The following is a 10832-nucleotide window of genomic DNA, read 5'->3' as shown; positions in this document are numbered from 1 at the left end:
TCGGAATGTAGTTTCAAGGGTTAATTGGTTTTACACGTCAAAATATGAAAATAAAGCATGAAAAATATTTGCAATCTATTTAAATATTAAAAGGGTATGTTGAACTATTTCTCCTAAGGTTAGGGACGAAGAATACAAGAATCAAATTTATAGGGCGGCTTTTCTTCACAAGTAGCAGCCAGCATGGACCTTTTTTAACCCGATATGGACAATGATATGTAGTTTTTCAAGATATAACTTGTAATTAAAACAATTAATGATACTTCCTCTCTTCCAAAAAACAGCAAATAGTAATCAAAAAAATACCCACTATTATTCTCCTGCTTTCTCCCTTCCCAATACTATGCCTCTGTGTCTTTTCTTTTGTTGTGTAAGAAGCAAAAAACAAGTAAACAAAGCCCATAGTAGATGTGTGAATGGGCAAAAGAACAAATAACTCAGAACCCATTTATATGTATATATGTAATAAAAAAGCCAGTCACTTTTGCATTTTAATGAACCTCTTTCTCTCTCTTCTGTGACTCCATTACTTGTCTGATTTTTGAACCAATTTTTCTAAAAAGCACCACCTTTTTCAACCTTTTCCTTTTTTTTTTTCTCTTCTTTATCTTTCATAAATTGTAATATCCGGTCTAGTTTGTGTACATCTTGAATTAAACTTGTCTGCAAAAGCTGAAGCAGATAATAAGCTCACACTCTAAGTACTTTAGCTGTGATTTCAAAATCTCCTCTTTCTTGTGTTAAAGATTGTTGCTTTTGCATCTTTCTTGAACAAATATTATTGCTTTTTGTAAGGATGAAATGGGTGTGTTTGTGATGCTACAGTACGGTGTGTTAGTACATTGTTTATGGCTCACATACAAAGTAACAAGAATGTGATGAGTAACAACAAAAGTGCTAGTGGTGGTAATACTACTGCAGCTGATAATGAAGTGAAACCAACAGCCGCCACTACTACTTTTCATGATTTTTTAGGTAAAGGGTATCCTCAAGATTCATCTCTGGCTATGGCTAGCAAATTGGTGTTGCCGTCCGAGGCATCTCCTTCTGCTTCTGTCTCTGTTGGTGCTTCTTCTGATCTGGGTTCTGGTCAGTGAAAAAACAAGCACTTATTTCTATTGTCATGTTTTGAACTCCTTTTATGCAATTAGAGGGAAACTGGAGGTTCTTTTAGCTATATATTTTTTATGATTGGGTGTTTTGAGATATAATTTGACAGCTGGTTTAGTTTCTTTTTATCTTTCCTTTTAGTCTCATGAGCATGTTTTGATTTTTATATAAGCTTGATGTTGCTGTTTCTTGTGATGTGTTTTTGTTTGTACCTTACTAAGCCTATCCTAAAGTGGGAGTTTTTGACCAAAATCATCCTTATAGTTTAAGCAAAACTTTCATTACATCCTTATAATATTACACTTACTAGAAAACATCCTTTAAGTTACCCAAATTTGATCAAAAACATCCATCTGTTAATTGATTGATTTAGTAGCTTTTGGGGAAGCTCTCTTTTAATGTCGCTAAGCATGTATTGTCTTTTTGTCAATATGTATCGATGATCATTATATTTTAGTAGTCTTTGAAGACTTGACTCAATTTTTGAACTTTTTTTAGCATTCACATATGGAAATTCCATGCATGCTTTTACTTTTTGTTCTTAGAAAAGGAAGTTAGCTTTAAAGAAACGTGTTTAAAGTGTCAAGTGATTGGATAGTTCTACTTTTTGAGAATGTCACAAGTTGCTTTTTTGATGGTTGGCCTGTATGAAAATTTGAACAGTATTTGATCATTTTCTTGTCATGGTAGAAAGACATGTAGGAAATCATTTTGAAGGAGTGCCGTTCTACGGCCTAAGGGGTGAACTTTCAGGGCCTGAGACAAGTAATCGATTCTCGGGAACTAAAAGAAGCAATTCTGACTCTTTGATGGGGTCATCAAGAGATAAATTTTCAACGCTGCGACCAGACGCATTGGAGAGCTCACATATGACAAAGGTCTGTATTTTCTTTTTTTGCCTCATCTATTAACCAGCACTCCAAAAAAAAAACAGAAGAAAAAAAAATGGAAAAACTGTTCCTAGTTGGTCTTCTGTTGTTTGCATATCATTCTACAATGCCTGCTATTTACTCTGATACTGGGAGTTTTCTTCAAGTTCAGCTACTACGAAATGCAGGGGGTGAGCCACGTGGACAACCACGTGATCAAGACATGTCCTTTGCTATGCATCCTATGAGGCCACTTCATGCCTCTTTAATATCACAACCATCGGCAACTGGTCGAACCGATGCCAATGCTTCCAAGTGGGATCGAGCTATTCCTGTCAATGTTGGCCCCACCTTGCATTATCATCCACGTGCTAGTCAAGTCGTACCTTTTGGCTATCAATCGTCAGCCAACAGGTTTGGAGATGCCAATGCGGGACCTTCTACTATATCTCAAGCAGCTGCTGATGAAGGATCAAGGACAGGAATCAAAGGATCCGGAATATTGAGGTCCATTAATGTGAGTGGTGGAGTCTCTGATAGAAGCCTTTCTGGTGTACCATTAGGTGGTGCTAAGCAGAAACCCGGGCTTCACTTGTCTGACCTCGAATCTTCTAACCCAAGGTAAGTTTAGTGGATAATGCACAAACTGCCTCATTCCATGTCTGTCTGACTTTCTTTAATAGTATCATTGAGACTTCTTGATGTTTGTTGCATGATAGTCGGCAAGGACTGACATCCGCTGGATCTCAAATGACTATATTTTATGGGGGTCAAGCCCATGTTTTTGATAATGTCCATCCCAACAAGGTTTGTCTTCTGCTTTGTCAAATCACACCTCTCTTCTGTGTTTCTACTCTTTCTGTATGTCTTTGTGTCGGTTTTCCCTTTACTTTCTTTTTAAACCGAGTAGTTGAATAAATTTAGTGTGTAGCTTAACTGATAAGTTATTATCTAATTGCTCACTTTGCTAAATTCCCGGGTCTATTATCCCAGCTATATTGTGTGAAATCATAATCCCTCATGCTTAACTTGGCTATGGTATTACCTGATGGTGTCTGTGGCGATGCATTCTTGATATGTTTAGTTTTGTTAGGAGAATTTTTGGGTAATCCGTTTCTGGTGTTAGATGAGAATTATCATATTGGAGAAGTTTTAGCTTGCCGTAAAGAAGATAGTGATGGAAATAGTACTGGTATGTATCATATCTGAATGGTAGGCACAGCTGTAAATGAAAATAAAATATGACATTGTATCAACTATCAAGTAAAGCACGGCAGTGAAGTTATATGTTGTAAGGGGAATAACTGCTCTAGGAACTTGTTTCAGATGAGACACATAATGTACACTACAAAAAATAGTTATTGGGATGATGCTGCAACTGACTAATTCTGAGATGACTTCATTTTTACACAATATAAGTGTTTCTATAAACTGTTCCTTCACAGTTAAAACAAGATATTTGAGCCAGCAGCGCTCGTAATATAGCTCATGAAAAGGATTAAATATCAATGCAAAAGTGTAGAGTGATTGAGGTTTGAAATATTCACTGTGTTGTGATGCAATGGTACCCTTTAGTGTTATGTTGTTCGGAGAAGTGTATGCCGACTCCAGGAAGGTCAATAGTGATACAAATATGGCATGTCATTTGTGATAAGTTTTTCATGCTCTTGGGGTTCGAACGAATAATGTCTCTTTTCGTGTAACTTGAGATATTCATTAGCTTTTTGTAACAGCCAAACCCACTTTTATGCTTGGTTAGGTTTTGTCGGCTTTGATGTGGATGTCATATTTTGAGGAGAGGAAAGTAGCATAAAATGTAGCAAATTCTGTTGATTTTTTTAACTTTACACCAAAAACCCCTGACCAAGAGTCAAAAGTTGTCCTTCTTGCTCCCTTGGTTATTCGAACCCCAACCTCTTGATTGAAGGTGGAGGATCTTTTCATCACTTCTCTAAAACATAGCAAATTAAGTGCATTTTGCAGACAAAAGCCTCTAATGTAAAATCTAATTTTTCGGTTGACATTAGGAAATGGCATGGGATACATCAGGGAAGTCCTCTAGCAAATAGGTATGAGTATATACCTGGGAAGAAAATGTCGACCTACCCAGATTATTATACCCCTTGAATCATTTTATATTATTTTGGCCTCATGTTTGGGTTGGCATTAGCAAGTATAGTCAACTTTTATGTGCGTTTTTTTTTCACCTTCTTGGCAGTTAAATAAAGTTTATCTTGACTTCTCCAAAGAAAGAATACTCTTAAACTTAAATATTTTCTTAACTTGTTCCTGGCCATCTGTTGCTGCCATGTGATCAGGAGGTCACGGGTTCGAGCCGTGGAAACAACCTCTTGCAGAAAAGTAGGGTAAGGTTGCGTACGATAGACCTTGTGGTCCAGCCCTTCCCCGGACCCCGCGCATAGCGGGAGCTTAGTGCACCGGGCTGCCCTTTTTTTTGTTCCTGGCCATCCGTCCAAATTCTCTAATTTGTCTTCCCGAAATGTTCCTAGTTCTACTGTTATTCATGAATAAATTCTTTTTGTTCACCTGTTAGTCCTATTGTTGATTGTGACTAAATTAACTTGGTAACACTTTAATGTACTTGTAATATACTTAATATGCCCTCCACCCCAAAAAGATTACCTTATATTCGTTTTTGAGCCGTACCAAAATGGTGTCCTCGACTGAAGACGCTTGTCCTTAAATATTTGATCATTTTAAAAAACATTAGTGTATTACATCAGAAGTTAGATGGGAAATATGTAAAACTTTAGTTGATTAAGTGCCTATTTTAGGTTCTTGAAACCTAAAGCGGAGGCTAGGGGTCCCACAAAAAGCAAGAAAATCAATTTGGTCAAAGTAGAAGTATCCTTGGTTTTCAAAATTATTTGCATGTTTATCTCTGAGTCGAAAGCTGCAGTCATATAGTTGTCTTTTAGTTTTAAAGGTAGGTTAGTTTTGGTAAGATGTCATTTAAGGAGTTTTGTGGTCCAGCTAGTTTTAGACTCTGGAGGAAGCTCTTAGTAGAAGTCCTTTGAACATGGGCTCTGAGGTACTTAGCAGCTAAGTACTTTGGCCTCCAGGCTACAATTCTTAGTCGTTATTGCTTGCCATCCAAATACTGTATCTGTTTATAGACATTGTACTGTGTAGTTCCAAATCCTATTATGGATATATTTTTGGTTAGTTGCGTTATGTGGATCCCTTGTAAAGGGTGGCTCTGTCCTTTGCTTCCTTCTCTATCCTTATTCTTGTTCTTTCTACTGCTGCCACTGTTACCTGTGGAAACCTTACCTGTCTTCTTTTCATCTGCCAAGAAGTTTCCGATTTCCTTTCCACCTATTTTCTATTGCTTCAATTGTTTTGTTCCTAGCAACTGTATATTGAAAGTAACTACATTCACTACCCAGTAATAAGCAATAAATAGTTGGCAGTCCTCCATTTTCTCAGTGGCATCTTGCAAATATGTCACTAATGTCAGGCTGACTTTCATCACTTACAAAATCTCAAGCCTATAAAGAAAGTTGCATTAACTCTACCACTAGACTCGCCTTAAAACCTCTGTATACCTTCAAGCCTTTTCTATGCATCCACGCTCAGTAGAATTGAGATTGTACTTGGGGATGGAGTGTATTTGTACATTTTGATTGAATGCAAATCTTATCCTTGAATGCACTCATTTACTTGGTGCATCTTATGACAGTTTTATCACCTTTTCCTAACTTGTTTTTCTCAAAATTTCTCCGCGTAAGTTGTAAGTCTGTCCAGGAACCTAAAATTGGTTTGGCTAATCCACTTGAAAGCAAGCTGAAGTATGATAATTTCCTTCTAATTTGCTAATTGCTATTCCAGTTAGAATCTTCAATGTGGTGAGCTGACAGCCTGGCAGTGATTTGTAACTTCCAATTTTCTTCTTTCATTTTTAAGACTCCTATCCGAGGGTCTTCGGAAACAACCCCTCTACCTCCACGAGGTAGGGGTAAGGTCTACGTACACACTATCCTCCCCAGACCCCACTTGTCGGATTATACTGGGTATGTTATTGTTGTATTTTTAAGAATCCTATTGTATTAAGCTTCAGGAAATTTTGGCTTCCCGTCGGAAATTAAGGAATTTCCAGAAGAGCTATTCCTTGAGAGACTTAAAGCCAATAACTTGCTACAACTGAAAAAACTTATAAAATCCTTAAGCCTTTACTCTTCCATATTCAATAGGAAGTCCAAGTCAAACTTGGAGGTGTTTGGAGAACTTCTACAAAAAGCTTTTAAGCCATTTTTGAGAAAGAAAAAGAAAAGTCTATGCAAAAAGAATTGTGTTTGGATAGTTGTAGCATAATATGATTGGGTTTCCTGCTATGTATCAGGCAGATGTTATAATGGCCTTAGCTGGATCAAATGGAGGATCTTGGTCAACTACCTATGCTCCAAAATCTGTAGCGAGGCCATTAACTGGAGAAAATGGTTCACCTAAAGCAGAGAATGAGGTAACCAAGGGCAGTAACTTAGCTCTAATTAGGGAGTTGCATGCCAGGTCATCTGGTAAAGGCGGTTCCCTTCACGGTTTTGGTTCTGGTGATCAAATTTCTGTTCCTCAAGGTAAAAGCTTTTTCTATTGAAGTTTGAAGCTCTACGAAATCCAAGGCTCGAGCCAAAGCATATACTATAAATGTGAAACATCCTATTGGCATTTAATATATTGTGCATGAAATGCCTCGTCTCAAGCCAGTTGCAATTTCATATGACCTCAGACAACATGTTTCTACTCATGCCTTACAATATTCAAATAAGTTTACTGCTATTTGTAGGTATTCATCGAGGGGCTAGCATAAGTACGGAAGCAAAAGCGGCACTGCAAGCAGCATCAAATAGTGCTGATGAAAAACGAGAAGTGTGATGCAAATTCCGTATTGTCTAAACAAAAATGGGCTGGCGTTATCACAAATCAGGCGTATTGCTCGTTTTCTTTTCCTTTATTTTTCACTACTTCACCCCTAGAAACCAGCTGCACTAGATATCAAAGCCAAATTTCCAATCTTGTACTGCGCTTTGTTTAGTTCTTGAATCAATGGAAGTTTAGTTGGTTCTTCCAAAAGAAATGCCAGATGTTTTATAGGTTTGTTTAGACCTTGAACTCTCAAGGCATTTATGCTTCATCTGTTCACTATGTGCAGCAGATCCAATGCTGAAGCCAAGGATGTTTTCAGAAAGAAGTTTTATCACTTAACTGAATTCAGTTTTTGCTTCTTTTTGGAGTGAAATTGCCCGAGTAGCGTGGAATGGCTACAGGGGATTCATATATCTTGAGTTTTAGTTGATTGAGTTTTTGGCTTCTTAATCTAGAACATTTTATTCCAGCAGGAGCTTATTAACTTTGAAAATTGAGTCGCTAACTGTTTTAGAGTTTGAAACTCCAATTGATCTCTCCTGTTTGTAGATGTGGTAAAGAATCATGTTTGTCATTATATGTTGTTCAATTGGAAATTATGTCTTTGCGCGTGCGCGTGCCTGTGTATCTGTTAAGTACTTCCCCAGCACTAGACATAAGTACATTTGATATGGTGTATAGTGTTTTCGGAAAAGATACTTCAAAAAATTTGGCATAAAAATATTAGACGTGTTAATCCTTTCTTGTGAAGAATCTATAAACACTCAAGAATATGATGGAAAACTGTATCTATATTGAATGCCACTTAAATACAAGTCTTCCTAAGAGTACTCCTTAAATTAGGAGACTTATTCAAATCAAAACACTATCAAAAGCTAACTAACTGAATGATAAATATGAACTAAAAGTATAAACTCTATATCTATATATAATGTAAGGTTAAGCATGAAGGCTAAGAACTAATTTAAATGGAAACCACCTTTTGTTGAACATGGTTGCGCCCAAAGTGGAAGTCTACATCAACATGCTTCATGCGACTATGAAGGTCCGGACTCTCGCTTAGGTAAGTGACACCAATGTTGTCACAGTAAATTGTGGGAGTATCTCTGACATGAAGCTTCATCTCAAGCAATAGGTTTCTCGCCCATAACAGCTCAACAAGAGCGTTGGCAACAGCTCTATATTCCACTTCAGTTGATGAGCGAGCTACAACTTTCTGTTTTTTTGAAGACCAACTGATAGGGTTTCGATCAAGAAACAGAATATTGCCAGATGTGAGATCCTATCAGTGAGATCTCCAGCCCAATCAGCATCAAAATACATGTGCAGATTAAAATCAAAATTTGGGGACACATGGAGGCCAAACTGAATTGTACCACGAAGATACCTGAGAACACATTTCACAGCTTTCCAATGTAGGTCCGATGGCGATTGCATAAATTGGGACAACTTATTGACCGCATAGGAAATGCCCGGTCTTGTAAAGGATAAATATTGAAGTCTGCCAAGACCTGGCGATAGCGAATGTGAGCATGTGATATTTGCCCTATTCAAAATACTCCTATAAAATCAAAGAAATAGATTTTTTCCCAATTATTTGCCATTTTATAGGATTTTTTTCTAGGATTTTATTAATTGTTTGCATTTTTGTGCACCTTTAATTTTTATAAAAATCATGAAAATTCCCCAAAAATGTCAAACACATCATGCATTGCATTTAGATTTTGTTTTCATATTTTTAGGATTAATTAGTTAATTAATTGCTTTATTAAAATAAAAATCACAAAAAATATCATTCATTTATATTTTTAGCCTTCAATGCTAAATTAGTAATTTTTCCTTCATTAATTGAGGATTAAATAATTTTTTTGTAAATATTATAAATAGATAATTAGTTTAGTTTTACAAATTAGATTAATTTAGGATTTAATTAGGATTTTTAAATTAATGAAAAGAAAAAAAAACAAAGAAAAGGAATTGAGATACAACAATTGGGTCTTTGATTTATTGGGCGACCCAAAGAACAAAATTGGTGGCCCAAATATAATTTTACCCATTTCACCCGAGCCCAGATATTCCCAATACCCGGTCCACCGCTTTAATAAATTAAACGTCATCGTTTCCCCTCCCCTTAATCCTAGCCGTTGGATCATTTTGATCCAATGGCCCGCAACTGATCTCTTTTTTCCCTTATAATTGTCGGACCAGACCCCTACCCCCAAAACACACACTCACAGACCCTTCTTTGTTTCTTTAATCGTCGTCGCTAGCCACCCGCCGGAAATCGCCCCACGGCGGCGGCGATACTAAAAACCATCCCAAAATTTACAATCCCTAGCCTCCCCTCATCACTAGGGCTGTGCATTTGGATCGGATATCCGAAATTCGAACCGATCCGCTCAATTTCGGATTTCGGATATTTGGATCGGATTCGGATTTGATTTTTTAAAATTTAGGATTTTCGGATTGGATTCGGATTTGTATTGTTTGAACCCGATCCGATCCGAAATCCGAATTTATTAGGGGAAGTATCTGTTATCAGAGGAGAAAGAACAACAAGTTGTCGGATTCGTTTTAGCTATAGAGAACTTCAGAATGCAACTAATAACTTCTCAATAAAACTTGGGCAAGGTGGATTTGGTTTAGTTTACTAAGGGGTTCTTGCATATGGGACTAGAATTGCTGTGAAGAAATTGGAAGGCGTTGGTCAGGGAAAGAAAGAATTTCGGGCAGAAGTTAGTATTATAGGCAGCATCCATCATCTTCATTTGGTGAGACTGAGAGGCTATTGTGCTGAAGGAACACACAGGCTCCTGGCTTATGAGTATATGTCCAAAAAAGAATAAAAGAAAGGTCCTTAATAATACGTACAATCCGATCCGAAAATCCGATCACCAAACCGATCCGAACTTTAAAAATCCGATCCAATCCGATATAATTTGGATCGGATTCGGATTGCAATTTGTGGAATCCGAAATCCGAAATTTCAATCCGAAATATGCTAAATCCGATCCGATCTGATCCGTGCACAACCCTACTCATCACTATCCTACCACCAATTTCCCAAAATCACCACCCATTTGTTTTAATTTCAAATCTGAGATTCCAAAAGAAATGAAAACCCTAATTCGTTCCTCTTTCTGAGTTTTAATGGTTTCAAGGCTCGATTTGAGCCAAAATTTATGCCAATCGATTGTTCTCAGTAAGAACAATCGATTAGTGTCATTTTTGGCTCATTTCAAAGCTCACCGGATTCCGTCCAAGTCAACACTGACCGGCCAAGCTTCGTCAAGCATCGTCGTTCGTTGATTTACCTTGTTTGTTCAAGCATTTCCGGCCAAATCAGTATATGTTCCTTTTCTCTCTTTTGGTTTCTTTTTCTATTTTCTTTCTGTTCTTTTATCGCTAATTAGTTTGTTTATTTTGATTAGTTCAATTTAAAAATAGGTTATTTAAGTTAATTACATGATTTGGGATTAATATTTTGGTTTGATTTTCTGTACTGGCCGAATTCAATTAGTGTGTTCAAATGCATAAATTATCAATTAACTTGTTAAAGTGTTTGGTTGATTAATATTTGTTCCTGTCAGTGTGTTTGTTCAGAATTGAAACTTGGGGGGGGGGTCTAAAGGAACATGGAAACTTAGGGTATTTAGAATCAGAAATTAAGGTGGCTAGAGAGACCAATTGTGAAGTTGAAAATAGAGGAACTTCAGATAAAATATCAGAAGCTTCTAGAGGGGACTAAAGTTTTTTTTTAAATCAGAATTTAGGTCAAAGTAGGGACCAAAAGAGGAAATTTTCAGAAGTAAAAGGACTAAGAAAGTTGAGTAAATATCTAGATAGGACAACTGTCCTAACAGCTGTACCAAGACTGTCAAAAAATGTTGTACTATCTGACCTTTTAGGAATTTAGGACAGAATATGCCTTTTTGATGTCGTTTTTATATACTCTATAAAAGAAAAAGA

The 10832-nt window shown here is 36.9% G+C and overlaps 1 protein-coding gene across 1 annotated transcript; it reads left to right on the top strand.

The window, feature by feature from the left end:
• Nucleotides 1-227: 227 nt before the first annotated feature.
• LOC107789013 (protein TIFY 8-like) lies at nt 228-7475 on the top strand. Its single transcript, XM_075219200.1, has 6 exons — nt 228-1089; nt 1801-1988; nt 2152-2600; nt 2699-2786; nt 6343-6574; nt 6784-7475. The coding sequence occupies exons 1-6, from the start codon at nt 849-851 to the stop codon at nt 6870-6872; spliced, it is 1287 nt and encodes a 428-aa protein (XP_075075301.1). The 5' UTR covers nt 228-848; the 3' UTR covers nt 6873-7475.
• Nucleotides 7476-10832: the final 3357 nt, after the last annotated feature.

The sequence above is a fragment of the Nicotiana tabacum genome, chromosome 8 (assembly GCF_000715075.1).
Source record: "Nicotiana tabacum cultivar K326 chromosome 8, ASM71507v2, whole genome shotgun sequence".
NCBI classification, from domain to species: Eukaryota; Viridiplantae; Streptophyta; class Magnoliopsida; order Solanales; family Solanaceae; genus Nicotiana; species Nicotiana tabacum.
This window is presented reverse-complemented; position numbering and strand designations above follow the sequence as displayed.